Genomic DNA, 16177 nt, shown 5'->3' with positions numbered 1-16177 from the left:
TGTGGACAGGGTCCACTACATAATTTGGCAGTGCAGAAGTAAAAAAATGTGTGCGGACTTCCCTGGTAGTATAGTGGATGGGAATCCACCTGCCAATGCAGAGGACACGGGTTCAATCTATGGTCTGGGAAGATGCCACAGGGCAACTATGCCTGTGAGCCACAACTACTGAAGTCCACGAGCCTAGAGCCTGTGGTCTGCAACAAGAGAACACGAGAAGCCCGAGCATGGCAACGCGGAGTAGCGCCCGCTCACCACAACTAGAGAAAGCTCGCACACAGCAACAAAGACCTGACACGGCCTAATAAATACATAATTTAAAAAATTAAAATGTGGGTCCCTTGTTCAAAAATTAGGAATTTCAAGATGACAAGCAGAGAACATTGCAAGCATAGGGTTCCTTCTAAGCAGGAAGCCCTGTATGACCGACTGCCCAGGATGCCCGTCCATGATGCCAGCCATAGGTGTGGTTAAGCTGAAACACTGCAACTACATAAGTGCACTCTTGGTACTATTAGTATTCCCAGGCACTAGTCAATGGACCAGTACAGTCATGAAAAAGATTCACCACCACAGAGACAGAGAAAAATAAAACTCAATTCATCATTCATCTTGCTAAATCTGTTCAGTTTAGAGAACTGTGATAGTTAATTTTATGTGTCAATGTGGCTAAGCCACAGTACCCGAATATTTGGCCAAATACTGTTCTACATGTTTCTGGGGAAGTATTTTTCACTTGAGACTAACAGTTAAATCAGTAGACTAAGTAAAATGGGTTACCCTCCAAAGTGTACATAGGTGGGCTTTATCCAATCAAAGCCTAAACAGAAAAAATTGATCTCCCCCAAGGAAGAAGGATTTCTGCAGTAGAGCACCATGAAATTAACTCTTCTCTGAGTGTCCTCTCGGCCAGCCTACCTGCACATTTTGGACTCTACCATCACCAACCCTCACAATGGCATGAGCCAACTCCTTAAAATAAATCCCAAAAGATAGATTAGACAGATTAGATAGACAGATATAGATACACACCCTATTGGTTCTATGTCTCTAAGGAACGCTGAGTAATACAAGGACTATCTTTATTCAGGGATTATATGACATCTTTACTAACTTTTAAGTGAAAGTGTCACTTGCTTTCAAAAAATTCTGGAAATCAATGCTTTAAACAGATAAAATTTAGCAGTATTTTACATATATGTTTTTATTTTAAGGTTTGTTTTTGTCCCCCCACTTTTTTTGTTCCCTGGTGGGAGGCTAGGCAAAAGAAGAAGAAGGAAAAAACAGGTCAACATTTTCTTTGAAGATTCTTTTAAAAACTCAAAGCTATGAACCAATGAAAAAGCAAAAGTTTTCATCTAGGAGGGACAGGCTTGGGCATTTCAGTCATTGGTATATGTCAAATTTAAAGACTTGGCTCTTAGGCAGCAATGTGAATATGAAGGAGGAGAATGCAGGCAGCCCTTGTCATTGAATTTGATCTTTTACAAATGACACATCTCGATGCACCTGAAAGTGTATTATTATAAAACATGAGAAGTCTTTATCAGTCCTGATGCTTGAATTCTAGTTTCCTTGTTTCTAGGGATTCTTGCAAACACCACATACTTCTGGCAAAGCATGTGAGAAACTGATCTTTTCACGTAGACAGCTTTGTTGGTGCTGCGGCCACCATGCAGTGCTAACAGCCAGCACTGGCAGCCCCTGCTGCCGCTCTTTGTGCTCACACACCTTTTGTGACGCTAGCCTCCCCCTCAGCTTAAAAGCTCTGGCAAGCTCAAAACTGAAGATAAACAGTGCTGCCAATTTCTCTTTGCACCATCATACAAACCGTAATTCCTCCCTCCAACATTGGTGCTAAGAAATAAAAAGCAGAAACTTCTAGAAAAAGATTCTTTCTTTCCTTGGAATTGCCTGTTTTCTGCTCCAGGTCAAAAGCTTTATTTATCCCAGGGTCTCTGTAAGAGGTAACACAGTTAATTTTTTTTTTTTTAAGTATTTTTAGCTGAGATGGAAATTCAATCTCAGCCAAGTCGATCTCGAGTACAGAATGAAACAGAGGCTTCCTAGGTGGCTCAGTGGTAATGAATCCACCTGCCAAAGCGGGAGACCCAGGAGACTTGGGTTTGATCCCTGGGTCAGGAAGACTCCCTGGAAAAGGAAATGGCAACCCACTCCAGTATTCTTGCCTAGAAAATCCCAAGGACACAGGAGCCTGGCAGGATACAGTCCATGGGGTCACGAAGAGTTGGACACAACTTAGCGACTGAGCATGCACACTGAATGAAACCGTATCAGCAGTGATCTTACTGCTTTGAAGAAGGAAAAAAAAATCTTTTTTCTGCCATGTCCACTTTCATCACTTTCCACATAAAAGCTGTCCTTTGGCCTCTTTTCCCAATTCTGGTTAATGTTATTTGGAGCCACCCGGATGTCCAAGGCAGAAGCCTAGGAATCATTCTCAGGTTCAACCTTACATACAACTGTCCATTATGCCCACTGACTCTATCCCTTAGCATCTCTACTACCTCTTTAGAACCTAGTCATTTTGCCCAACCTACTGAAATGATCTTTTTGCTGGGAACTCAGTCCCTAGTCTCTCCCTAACCATATCCACTGAACTGCAAAGTCAGCTTCATAAATTTCAATGCACAGAGCTTTTAAAATGCTTCCAGTGCTCTCCACTGCAATCAGGAGAATATACAATCTCTTTAGAAGAGCCTTGGTCTCTTTCCCAAGCGTCCTCAGCTCAACTTCTCATTTGTATGCCGTGTTCCACCCACACTATTCCATACCTGTTGTTGTCTAATATGCCTTAGAGAGCCTTTTGTGGGGCACCCTGTTCGAGAATTTTTGAAGATCTCACATCCATGCGGGCTCAGAAGTAGAGAAGCTTCCTTTAGAGCTCAGCCTGGTAAAGGCAGGTTACATTGACGCTTTCTCCTCTGAGTTCCCACGGCAGCCCCTGCTTATAATTGTCACCATGTTGGAAGCCTGAAGACTCACCCTTAACAAGTCTGCTGCTGGCACATAAAGCAATTCTTAAGCTTGTGTAAGAACTACATTTGGAGGTAATTTACAATCCCATCTTTTTTACACAAAACAGCATCACTGACTTGGATCGTCTAACTTCTTTAACTAGGAAACAAATGATTTTGGATTATTTCTAAAAACCAAAAGAGGTCTCAGTAGAAGTTTGCTTCCCTTATAAACATTCAAAAGGATCTTTTACTGTCTCTAAAAGTGATTCTCAAAGGAATTCTTAAAGCAAGGAGGGAGCACTACAAGAACAAGTAGGACTCTGAGCATGAACCTAAAAGAATACGCTGGAGGTCTGATTTCTTTTTTTTAAAAGAGGCTTCCCTGCCATACTCAGTTTACATTTTAATCGCTGTGCATTTTTAAAGTGTTATCATGTGATGAGCAGTCATGTGATACAAACGCTGTCCTCAAGAGTCAAACAGATAGTGGCTCCAAGGGCAGCACAGGGGGCACACTGTGCCACCCAACCACTTTAGGAACAAACCAGAAACTGAGCTGGACTCTGCGAGGGAAAGAGAAAGGACGGGAGAAGGCAACCCGACAAGAACTGCTTCATCTTCCCTCCACACAGCCCAACAATGCACTGCACTCCTTCCCTTCAAGTGCAGTGGAAGGAGCCCCTGTTCCCAATCCTATCTGCTCACGCTCTGGACTGTCCCCATCTCACGCACTTCAGGACTCCATTCCTGCAATGATCCCCTCTCTCTCAGCTCAAACATCACCTCCTCAGAGAGGACTTAGCAGACCATCATGGCCCAGGACCACCTCCTGCCCCTTTAACCCCTACTGACCACCGCCTACCTCATCACCTGTATTTTCTTTATAGGATCTTTCTTAATCTGGAAATTTTATTTTCTCTGGTATGGGTTGCCTTTGAACAAATGGTACAATGCAATGGCCATGAAGCCAGGAACCTGTTTTTTCCCTCTAGACCACTTAGATCAGTGACCAACCTAAGAGCTACCTTTTTTTTTTTCTAAATGCTGAATGAGGGGATGCAGAGAGAAGGAGGCTTCCAAGCCAAGTTGCAGAACAAAAACCAAAAGGAAGAGACATGAATACGTTTGGTTAAATGTGGTAGAGATTAGAGTGACAAAGACAAAAGCAAAAAAACAAACAAAAACAAAGGAATAGTGGGAAAAGAAATGATGTTGGGAAAGATGGAATCAAACAGAGAAAAGCCTCAAATGCTGAGCTACAGCACCTGGAATTTACACAGCAGGTCCTAAGGAACCACTGAAGGCTTCTGAACAAAGCGATGAGCTCAGCACTTAGGCGGTGAATCTGGTAACAGGGTGTAGGGTACATCAGCAGAATGGGAACAAGAGAAGGGAAGGCAACCAGGTCAGCAATCATCCAAGAAGGTCAAGATCTAAAACAGCACAGACTTAATGAGATGGAAGAAATCCCCAAGAGACATATTTTGCAATAAACCCAGCAACTATCTGGAGGTAAAGGGTGAAAACAATGCAAATCTAAACAGACTCCAAGATTTCAACTGGGAAAACGGATAAATTTTAAATAGAGAAACTAGAAAAGAGAGTAAGAGACTGGGCTGTGGCTCCAGAAAGTCAATCTCTAGGAACAAATACATAGATTTGGGGTGGGGGGGCGGGGTTTAGAAGGGTGGTTCATTACCTCCTCTTCAGCATTAACAGTATTCAGTGAAACACTTAGCTTGGTGAAACATTTACTGAAACACCAAGTTTCTTACACAGCCTGTCCATCTCCACCACAGGCCACCTAGGCATGAATTCCCAGTGCCTGGAATGTAGTTGACAGCTGAAAACTATTTGCTGAACAAATCACTAATGCAAAGATTACAGCTAAAACTGAGAACAAGATCAGTTCTCAAGGGAAAAGAGAAATGAACCTTGAAAAGATGTCTCTGGTCCGAGAAGAAGAAGAAATGGAGTGAAGAAATGAAGGGAAGATGACCCAGAGACAGAGGGGAAGTATTAAATCAGAGAACACTGAAACCAAGAGAAGGAAACATGGAAATAGCAATTGCAGTTAAAAATATTGACTGTCCGGGGGAAAAGTCCAGAATGAGACCTAAGAAAAGACCTCTGAAGTTGGCAAGAAGATGACTGGGACAGCCACTTCAATGAAGCTGTGAGGAACAAAGTGAGACCACACCTATGGAAGGGAGGGGAAGGTGATGAGTAAGATAAGCAAAGAAGGTGATGGAAGATTAGGAAGATCCTCCTGGCATGCCAGCCCCACTCATCAATCCATCACTATCTAGACTGCCAGCCTCAAGCAGAGGGAGAAACATCCAACCAAGATCAAACTAAGATTCAACTGGATATAGAAGTAGAATGGAAATCTGACAGACGTGAGAGGAATAGTTGTTTTTTAAATCCTGCAGCACTATGTAGCCATAATAAAAATACACAGTCATTTATAAGCACACTGAGGCCAGCAATATTTAAATAAAACCTGAATATCAGTCCTACCATAAGAATTTTGCTTGGACTTTCACCATCATTCGAGCCACATGTTCTTTTGGAGCCTCTCAGTTGTGACAGATCCTCAGTTGCATCCACTTCATCGTGTGAAGATAACTCCCATCCTTCAGCAAAGGCAAGCAGCATGTCATCGGCCACAGAGTCCCCGCTTCTGGGGCTGTCATTTGTCACCGTGTCAGCTGTGACCGTAGAGAGTGAAGATGCTGACGGCTGTGTGCCGGGTCTCCTGCTGTCTTCAAGGTTCTTGGATGAGGAAGCAAACTCTGCTGGAGGTGTACAGCTCCTGGAAAGTTTGTTTTGCAGAAAATGTTTTAAACGCGTTTTCCTAGGAACGCTCTTTCTCATGATGGCACTCCGAAGCTGAGACTCTTCTGCGATGACGTACACCCTGCAGCGGCCCCGGGTCACGGCGGTGTACACGTGCTGCCAGTGCTGGCGGCCCGCCTTCCCCACCACGTACACGACTGTCTTCTCCTCCGACCCCTGAGAGGAAAGAACGCATGGGGCAGTCTTACTACTGCATAAAGGGTTCACTTCCCGGACAGTCTACAAAGGTAGAAAGAAGACAAGTCCTCCAAGTGCTCTCAAGCGCATTCAACCCAGCCAGAGTACTCAGATGAATCCCCCAGAGGTGTTCCATTTTATTAATTATCCCAGAATTCCCACTTTCTAACTATGGTGCTAAGTTTAGGTGTCAGAGACCCACAACTGGTTTATAGAAACCCAGCAGTAAACTTCAAACTGCATGCAGTGCTAAAGCTTCCCTAATAAAAGGATTTGAAATGGCTGTATGGGCTTTATGTATGTTACTTATATAACAAAAGCACACACCTGAAATATCCAGTAACAGGACAACAGATAAATAAATATAGGTGAACATATTTATTTTTCTACATCAAGTATCTATATATGTTTCAATATCAAAGATGCTTTACAATATAGCAAAATTTTTTAAAACTGGAGACATATGTATAAAAATGATCACAACCATGTAACACAAAATAAAATTATTCTGATCTAAAAAATACATAGTGAACATAAATACGTAACAAAAACAAGATAAATAAAACAGGAAGGAAACTCTACCAAAAATTTAACCAGTCTGTTAAACCTATGGATGATTTTTTTTCTTCCACTTTCCATATTTTTCCAATGTTGAACCATTTATTATGGATATGTTTATCAAGATTAAAAAATGGAACGATAAACCTTTGATTTTGGGGTTTAGCCAACCAAGTACTGTATAGGCCAGAAAAATGCCCAATGTCACCAAGTAACTGTGAGAAAACAATTTCAAGAAAACAATATCAAACTGTGGCTATCCTTAATGCCTATGTTTTCAGTGCCAATGTAAACTACGAAAGGGTTAGAACCCTTCTCTCTCCCAATGCTCCCACATTCCTCTGCTGAAAGGGGAATTGTGGAGAGACAAAGAACAAGATGAAGCATGTAGAAAATACAGATTTGCACTTAAAAACAAACCCCATACACACCAAACACTTCCACCTTCCTGGACATAGAGAGTTTGAATCAACACTTCAGATCATAAAAGTTTGATAAACATTTCCTTCTAATGCTGCTGAATCTCAGAAATGAATTTAAATGACACTTATTTCTACAAAAGCTAAATACATTTGCCAGACATACAGCACCAACACCCTGCCCTTGTACTTTATATTGTGTTTTCTTAAACAGGTAAATGTCTACCTAAACTTAGCTGAGTTCTTAAATATCCTATAAGTCTCACTGAGAAAAATTTAACAGCTTCGTAATCAGTCTCCCCGTACCCACATTACTGCAATACACTGTCCTCCAAGCAGCCACATCTGTTAAATGCAAATCCAGTCACATCAGATTTTGCTTAAAACCCATTAATGGCTCCTGGGCTCTCAAAGAAGTCCTAACTCCTTTATATGGCTCCTACAGAACTTCCAGATGTTCAAGCTGGTTTTACAAAAGGCAGAGGAACCACAGATCAAATTGCCAACATCCGATGGATCATCGAAAAAGCAAGAGAGTTCCAGATAAACGTCTATTTCTGCTTTAATGACTATGCCAAAGCCTTTGACTGTGTGGATCACAATAAACTGTGGAAAATTCTGAAAGAGATGGGAATACCAGACTACCTGACCTGCCTCTTGAGAAACCTGTATGCAGGTCAGGAAGAAACAGTTAGAACTGGACATGGAACAACAGATTGCTTCCAAATAGGAAAAGGAATACGTCAAGGCTGTATATTGTCACCCTGCTTATTTAACTTATATGCAGAGTACATCATGAGAAACGCTGGGCTGGAAGAAGCACAAGCTGGAATCAAGATTGCTGGGAGAAATATCAATAACCTCAGATATGCAGATGACACCACCCTTATGGCAGAAAGTGAAGAAGAACTAAAGAGCCTCTTGATGAAAGTTAAAGTGGAGAGTGAAAAAGTTGGCTTAAAGCTCAACATTCAGAAAACTAAGATCATGGCATCCGGTCCCATCACTTCATGGCAGATAGATGGGGAAACAGTGGAAACAGTATATGACTGTTTTTCTGGGCTCCAAAATCACTGCAGATGGTGATTGTAGCCATGAAATTAAGACGCTTACTCCTTGGAAGGAAAGTTATGACCAACCTAGACAGCATATTCAAAAGCAGAGACCTTACTTTGCCAACAAAGGTCCGTCTAGTCAAGGCTATGGTTTTTCCAATGGTCATGTATAGATGTGAGAGGTGGACTGTGAAGAAAGCTGAGCACCGAAGAATCGATGCTTTTGAACTGTGGTGTTGGAGAAGACTCTTGAGAGTCCCTTGGACTGCAAGGAGATACAACCAGTCCATTTTAAAGGAGATCAGTCCTGGGAGTTCATTGGAAGGACTGATGCTGAAGTTGAAACTCCAATACTTTGGCCACCTCATGCAAAGAGTTGACTCATTGGAAAAGACCCTGATGCTGGGAAGGATTGGAGGCAGGAGGAAAAGGGGATGACAAAGGATGAAATGGCTGGATGATATCACCGACTTGATGGACATGAGTTTGAGTGAACTCCAGGAGTTCGTGATGGACAGGGAGGCCTAGAGTGCTCGATTCACAGGGTCGCAAAGAGTTGGACATGACTGAGCGACTGAACTGAACTGAAGTAAGAGTGCCATGCCAAGTGACACTGGAGACAGAGCAAGGGGGAAATTTAGTCCTCCTGGTCCTGATCCCTCTCCCGAGAGACACAGGAAGAAGACCTGCAGAATGAGGCTTTAACTACAGTGTCTTAGATCTGGAAAATATAGAGAGCTCTGAAGCAGAACAAGCAAAACGTTAGTGTCTGTACAGTAGTTTCTGTGCTATTGTGTATTTTGTTTACTAATTTTAAAAAATAATAAAAGCAATAAAAATTAGGAAGAAAATAATGCAATGTACTCCATCTTGGCAAGCTATTTAAATCACTTTATAAAAGTCCGCTCTTACCTGAAAAGTATGAATCGTTCTTGCCCATGCATGTTTTATGTGACAATATTGCATTAGTTTCCCAAAATCCACAGTTACTTCCAGGCCAGCCATATTATTAATGGTCAAAAATCTTTTCTTTCCAAAAGTTACATCAGTTTTATCCTGTCACCAAAACAAATAACTGCTCTTTATGTTTTCAAATACATACTCTGCAAAGGTCTATTTGGGATTGAACATAAAATGCAAGCACCTTATGAATAAAATAGCATGAATCATTGTTAAGAATTTCAAAAAGCTTAAAATCTATGCTTGAGCGCCAACTGAATACAGACACACCCAAATACTTTAATAAACATAAGTGAAAGTTTTTGGTCATTGAAATTTAACCTTAATTTGACTCTTCGGAGAACAGTCTGTGTTGCTGTTCTTACTCTGAAGGCTATGCATTTTACTTCTTGCAGTGATTGTGTAAGTCTGCATATATTTTTGGCAAAGAGTTCACTTTTCTTTACAAATTTTCAAGAATAAACTTTAACTTTACAAAGGTGTTTATACAATGAGGGAAAATTCAAGGAGACCACTTCTATAGCTTCTATATTTAAGCAGCAACCAAGGAAATGTTGCTTTGTAAAACATAATAAGTGTGTCACTTTTCCCTTGGTTTTGTTACTTGAGCACTTCAAACTTATTAAAAATTTGTTTTTTCACAAAGTCTCCCAGAAAATGTAAGAGAAAGGAACATTTCCCAACTAATTTTATGAGGCCAGCATTAGTTGGCCTCATAAAATCAGAAAAGATGTCACTGGAAAACTACAAATCAAGATTCCTCATGGATACAAAGCCAAAAATTCTTAATAAAAAATTATGGAAGCAAACTGTCAGCTCTCATATGATTAGATTCTGAATCAATCCTCAGGCAATAAAAAGAAAACCAAATCTATCCCTCATAGGTAAAAAGGTACTATTTTTTTGTTATCACCTACCGCTGTTATAAAAAATATTTCTCCATTGCAGAGTCGAGTACCACTTTCAAAGTCATGCATATTTTTAGCAAAACCAGGAGTACCACCATTAAAGTCTTTACCACTAGCTTTTAATTCATTATTTTGTTGACTGTTGAAGGTATTTTCAGGGAGTAACTCTGAGAGATATGCATTCTTGGTACAACAAATTTTATCACCAACTCCAAATTCAAGTCTATTCTGATGGTTTCTGGGATAGAAAATAAGAATACAGTATGAGAGTTTGGAAAACCTTAATTTCATTTTCTTTATGTACTGACTCCCACTCAGATCTGATCCAGTTCTCACAATAATTTCCACAGACTCTTTACATCACTTTTGGTCTCCAAAGGTCACTAAGAAATCAGGAGGCTCCCACAGTTGTGGTCTGATTACCTACACTCACTGAAGCACCTCAAACTCAAGGACATTTCCCAGCTGACTTTTTTCCAAGCCAGAAATTTTGGCATAAAGGCTGACGTCTGACTTTCCCTTCACATTCCAAAAGTTACCAAAACTCTTACTGACTCTACCTTTTAAGTTCATCCTCTCCTCTCCAATCTCTGTTATCACTACTCCAATTCACGTCTCACACATTTATACATATTTCTATTATAATAATTATGACACTATATCAGAATAGCAGCAAATTGGTAAGTGCTTTAGGAATATTATTTCATTTCACCTTCACTACAACTTTATGAGGGAGATTCTGAGTAAGTATGCTCTTTTACTTACATGGAAAGGTGAAATTACCTGCTCAAGACTGAGACCCAGACTTGATGGCCCCAATCATGTGCTTTTTAACCCTTTGTCGGGGGTACCTATCATGGTTTTTTTTGTCTTTCCTCAATAGACAAGGAGATCCTCTAGTAACTTAAACATTTCCGGATTCTCTGCACTTAATAAATGGTATTATTATTATTAAGTGAAAGTCACTCAGTTGTGTCCAACTCTTTGTGATCCCATGGGGTCGCTACGAGTCGGACACGACTGAGCGACTTCACTTTTACTTTTCACTTTCACGCATTGGAGAAGGAAATAGCAACCCACTCCAGTGTTCTTGCCTGGAGAATCCCAGGGACAGGGGAGCCTAGTGAGCTGCCGTCTATGGGGTCGCAAAGAGTCGGACACGACTGAAGAGACTTAGCAGCAGCAGCAGGACTAATACAATCCATGGAATTCTCGAGGCCAGAATACTGGAGTGGGTAGCCTTTCCCTTCTCCAGGGGATCTTCCCAACCCAGGAATCAAACTGGGGTCTCCTGCATTGCAGGTGGATTCTTTACCAACTGAGCCACAAGGGAAGCCCTATTGATAAATGCAAGAGAAGTTATGTAGCCTGTCCTATGTGTGAACAGCATGGCTTTTCTATTCACTTATTTCCCCAACAGATGTTCACCTAAGGTGCTCTCTGCAGGCATCCTGTTGCTAAGGTTCTTGAATACATTTCACACATATCTAATTTGAAAAACTGCCATAAATTCTCAAAGCTCAATCTGCAGAGGCTAGAGGTAGGAAGCCACAAGGACAATTTTATTCCTTATTTTTCTCATTACACTGATTACCAAAAATTCCTAAGGCTCTATATCATACTTAATTGAAGAGATCAGCTGACTTCACAATGGAGAAAAAAGATTTTTAAATATGCAACTACAATGAAAAACGTCAATGATAAACTACAATGATAAACAAACAAAAGTACAGTGAATTCAGGAAGCACTGTCCTCACTTGATTAGATGTCCTGTGTAGTGCTTGCAACAGCAGGCGTTGATCACGTCACAGTCCTGCCTGCAACACAGGAAAATGCAAGGGTCACTTTAATGGAATCTCTTTTGCATAGATTTCTATTACCAACAATTATGATATATGGGGTTCTATCAAAAGTTTCCAGAACTTTCCTCAGGAAAAGGTATTTAGTAATTTTGATTTAAATGTAAGTATTTCTTCCATTCAGATTTTCTATAAGTTACCAAATATAATATTTGGTACAAAGAGCCCTCTTTCGGGAATTCTCTGGTGGTCCAGTGGTTGGGACTCAGTACTCTCACTGCCATGGGCCTGGGTTCTATCCCTAGTCAGGGATTTAATATCCCACAAATTGTGCAGTGTGACCAATAAATGAATGAACATGTGAATGAACAGGCCTCTTTAAAAGCTGCCTTCTGCTGGGTCTACCAAAGAAATACCTCAAAATAAGAGAGGATTCACAGTGATGAACTACTCGAGTCTCCCATTTCAATAGCATCTAGATTAATAAGGTATGAAATTTAAAAGCTGCACTTTTAAAAACAATAAAATATTGTAAAGGCTTTACCTTCTAAATGCAATAAATTGTGATGTTTTCACGTCTTCTAGGTCCTTTTCTTTGAGTAAAGTACTAACTGCAGAATATAAATCTGATAATTCGAGAAAAAGGTTAACACAGAAAAGCACTGAATTATAACATTGTTTCAATCAATCAGTTCAGTCCCTGAGTCATGTGGGACTCTCTCTGACCCCATGGACTGCAGCACATCAGGCTTCCCTGTCCATCACCAACTCCTGGTGCTTACTCAAACTCATGTCCATTGAGTCAGTAATACAATCCAACCATCTTATCCTCTGTCGTCCCCTTCTCCTCCCACCTTCAATCTTTCCCAGCATCAGGGTCTTTTCCAATGAGTCAGTTCTTCCCATCAGGTGGCCAAAGTATTGGAGTTTTGGCTTCAGCATCAGTCCTTACAATGAATATTCAGGACTGATTTCCTTTGGATGGACTGGTTGGATCTCCTTGCAGTCCAAGGGACTCTGAAGAGTCTTCTCCAACACCACAGTTCAAAAGCATCAATTCTTCATCACTCAGCTTTCTTTATAGTCCAACTCTCACATCCATACATGACTACTGGAAAAACCATAGCTTTGACTAGACAGACCTTGGTTGGCAAAGTAAGGTCTCTGCTTTTTACTATGCTGTCTAGGTTGGTCATAACTTTTTTTCCAAGGAGCAAGCATCTTTGAATTTCATGACTGCAGTCACCATCTGCAGTGATTTTGGAGCCCAAGAAAATAAAATCTCACTGTTTCCAGTGTTTCCCCATCTATTTGCCATGAAGTGATGGGACCAGATGCCATGATCTTAGTTTTCTGAATGTTGAGTTTTAATCCAACTTTCACTCTCTCCTCTTTCACTTTCATCAAGAGGCTCTTTAGCTCTTCTTTGCTTTCTGCCATAAGGGTAGTGTCATCTGCATATATGAGGTTATTGATATTTCTCCTGGGAATCTTGATTCTAGCTTGTGCTTCATCCAGCCCACATTTCGAATGATGTACTCTGCATACAAGTTAAATAAGCAGGGTGACAATATATAGCCTTGATGTACTCCTTTTCCTATTTGGAACCATCCTGTTGTTCCATGTCCATTTCTAACCTTTATTTCTTGATATTTGCATACAGATTTCTCAGGAGGCAGGTTAGGTGGTCTGGTATTCCCATCTCTTTAAAAATTTTCCATAATTTGTTGTCAGGTTGGATGGCATCACTGACTCAGTGGACATGGGTTTGGGTGAACTCTGGGAGTTGGTGATGGACAGGGAGCCCTGGCGTGCTGCGATTCATGGGGTCACAAAGAGTCGGACACGACTGAGTGACTGAACTGAACTGAACACAGTCAAGAGCTTTGGCATAGTCAATAAAGCAGTAGTAGATGTTTTTCTGGAACTCTCTTGCTTTTTTGATGATCCAGTGGATGTTGGCAATTTGATCTCTGGTTCCTCTGCCTTTACTAAATCAGGCTTAAACATCTGGAAATTCACGGTTCACATACAGTTGAAGCCTAGCTTGGTGAATTTTGAGCATTGCTTTGCTAGTGTGTGAGATGAGTGCAATTGTGCAGTAGTTTGAACATTTTTTGGCATTGTCCTTCTTTGGGACTGGAATGAAAACTGACCTTTTTCAGTCCTGTGGCCACTGCTGAGTTTTCCAAATTTGCTGGCATATTGAGTGCAGCACTTTCACAGCATCATGTTTTAGGATTTGAAACAGCTCAACTGGAATTCCATCGCCTCCACTAGCTTTGTTGGTAGTGACCTTCCTAAGGCCCACTTGACTTCACATTCCAGGATGTCTGGCTCTAGGTGAATGATCACACCATCATGGTTATCTGGGTCATGAAGATCTTTTTTGTACAGTTCTTCTGTGTGTTCTTTCCACCTCTTGTTAATATCTTCTGCTTCTGTTAGGTCCATACCATTTCAGTCCTTTATTGTGCCCATCTTTGCATGAAATGTTCCCTTGGTATCTCTAATTTTCTTGAAGAGATCTCTAGTCTTTCCCATTCTATTGTTTTCCTCTATTTCTTTGCACTGATCACTGAGGAAGGCTTTCTTATCTTTCTTTGCAATTCTTTGGAATGCTGCATTCAAATGGGTATATCTTTCCTTTTCTCCTTTGCCTTTTGCTTCTCTTCTTTTCTCAGCTATTTGTAAGGCCCTCTCAGACAACCATTTTGCCTTTTGGCATTTCTTTTTCTTGGGGATGGTTTTGATCACTGCCTCCTGTACAATGTCACAAACCTCTGTCTGTAGTTCTTCAGGCACTCTATCAGATCTAATCCCTTGAATCTAGTTCTCACTTCCACTGTATAATTATAAGGGATTTGATTTAGGTCATACCTGAATGGTCTAATGGTTTAAGTCTGAATTTGGCAATAAGGAATTCATGATCTGAGCCACAGTTAGCTCCCGGTCTTATTTTTGCTGACTGTATAGAGCTTCTCCATCTTTGGCTGCAAAGTATATAATCAATCTGATTTCACTATTGACCATCTGGTGATGTCCACGTGTAGAATCTTCTCTTGTGTTGTTGGAAGACGGTGTTTGCTATGATCAGAGTGTTCTCTTGGCAAAACCCTGTTTGCCTTTGACCTGCTTCATTTTGTACTACAAGGTCAAATTTGCCTGTTACTCCAGGTATCTCTTGACTTCCTACTTTTGCATTCCACTCTCCTATAATGAAAAGGACATCTTTATTGGGTGTTAGTTCTAGGAGGTCTTCATAGAACAATTCCTGGTTGGAGCATAGACTTGGATTACTGTGATATTGAATGGCTTGCCTTGGAAACGAACAGAGATCATTCTGTCGTTTTTGAGACTGCGTCCAAGTACTATATTTCCGACTCTTTGGTTGACTATGAGAGCTATTCCATTTCTTCTAAGGGATTCCTGCCCACAGTAGTAGATATAATGGTCATCTGACTTAAATTCACCCATCCCAGTCCATTTTAGTTCGCTGATTCCTAAAATGTCAATGTTCACTTTTGCCATATCCTGTTTAATCACTTCCAATTTGCTTTGATTCATGAACCTAACATTCCAGAGTCCTATGCAATATTGTTCTTTACAGCACTGGACTTTACTTCTATCAGCAGTCACATCCACAACTAGGTGTTGTTTTTGCTTTGGTTCCATCCTTTCATTCTTTCTGGAGTTATTTCTCCACTGATCTCCAGTAGCATATTGGGCACCTACCGACCTGGGGAGTTCATCTGTCAGTGTCCTATCTTTTTGCCTTTTCATACTGTTCAATGGGTTCTCCAGGCAAGAATACGGAAGTGGTTTGCCATTCCCTCCTCCAGTGGACCACTTTTTGTCAGAACTCTCCACCCTTGTCCGTCTTGGGCTACCCCACATGGCATGGCTCACAGTTTCAGTGAGTTAGACAAGGCTGTGGTCCATGTGATCAGTTTGATTAGTTTCCTATGATTGTGGTTTTCATTCTGTCTGCCCTCTGGTGGATACGAAAAACAGGCTTGTGGAAGCTTCCTGATGGGAGAGACTGACTGAGGGCAAACACATTCAGAATTCCTGCTGAGGGGTCTCATCAAATGGGATACAGGTTCACCATGGGAGCATCAACCTTATTTGCTTCATCAGCCAGAACAAAAGAAAACAGAATGAAGGCAGTGTTCCAGACATTCTTTCATAACCACTAGCCCAGACAGCTCCTAATTTGTAGTATTATCACTGAATATTTATCGATGGTTTGTGAATGCTAAATTTAAAGTATGAGCAAGAGGACAAAATATGTAACAGAATTATTAATATATGACTTCTGTTTTAAGCTCTGGTGGCACTAGTGGTCATCAGTTATAGTTTGAGAATCTATATGCATCTGTGATTTGATCTTTAATTCAATCATCACAATATGCATATAATGCACGTATTATTATACCCAGAGCTGACATTTAGCTGAT

The 16177-nt window shown here is 40.9% G+C and overlaps 1 protein-coding gene across 3 annotated transcripts in view; it reads right to left on the bottom strand.

Annotated features, from left to right (window-relative positions):
* Positions 1-16177, bottom strand: part of HELB (DNA helicase B) — a 66322-nt gene that overhangs the window by 7045 nt on the left and 43100 nt on the right. For all 3 annotated transcript variants that reach the window (XM_055579822.1, XM_055579818.1, XM_055579812.1), the window contains exons 8-12: positions 12262-12343; positions 11676-11735; positions 9927-10155; positions 8962-9105; positions 5502-5996 (exon numbers count right to left, since the gene is read on the bottom strand). In XM_055579822.1, the coding sequence (XP_055435797.1) occupies positions 5502-5996; positions 8962-9105; positions 9927-10155; positions 11676-11735; positions 12262-12343 (1010 nt within the window). The remainder of the gene's footprint in view (positions 1-5501; positions 5997-8961; positions 9106-9926; positions 10156-11675; positions 11736-12261; positions 12344-16177) is intronic.

Source organism: Bubalus kerabau, chromosome 1 (assembly GCF_029407905.1).
Source record: "Bubalus kerabau isolate K-KA32 ecotype Philippines breed swamp buffalo chromosome 1, PCC_UOA_SB_1v2, whole genome shotgun sequence".
Classification (NCBI taxonomy): Eukaryota; Metazoa; Chordata; class Mammalia; order Artiodactyla; family Bovidae; genus Bubalus; species Bubalus kerabau.
Note: the sequence above shows the minus strand (reverse complement) of the source record. Positions and strands in the feature narration are given on the sequence as shown.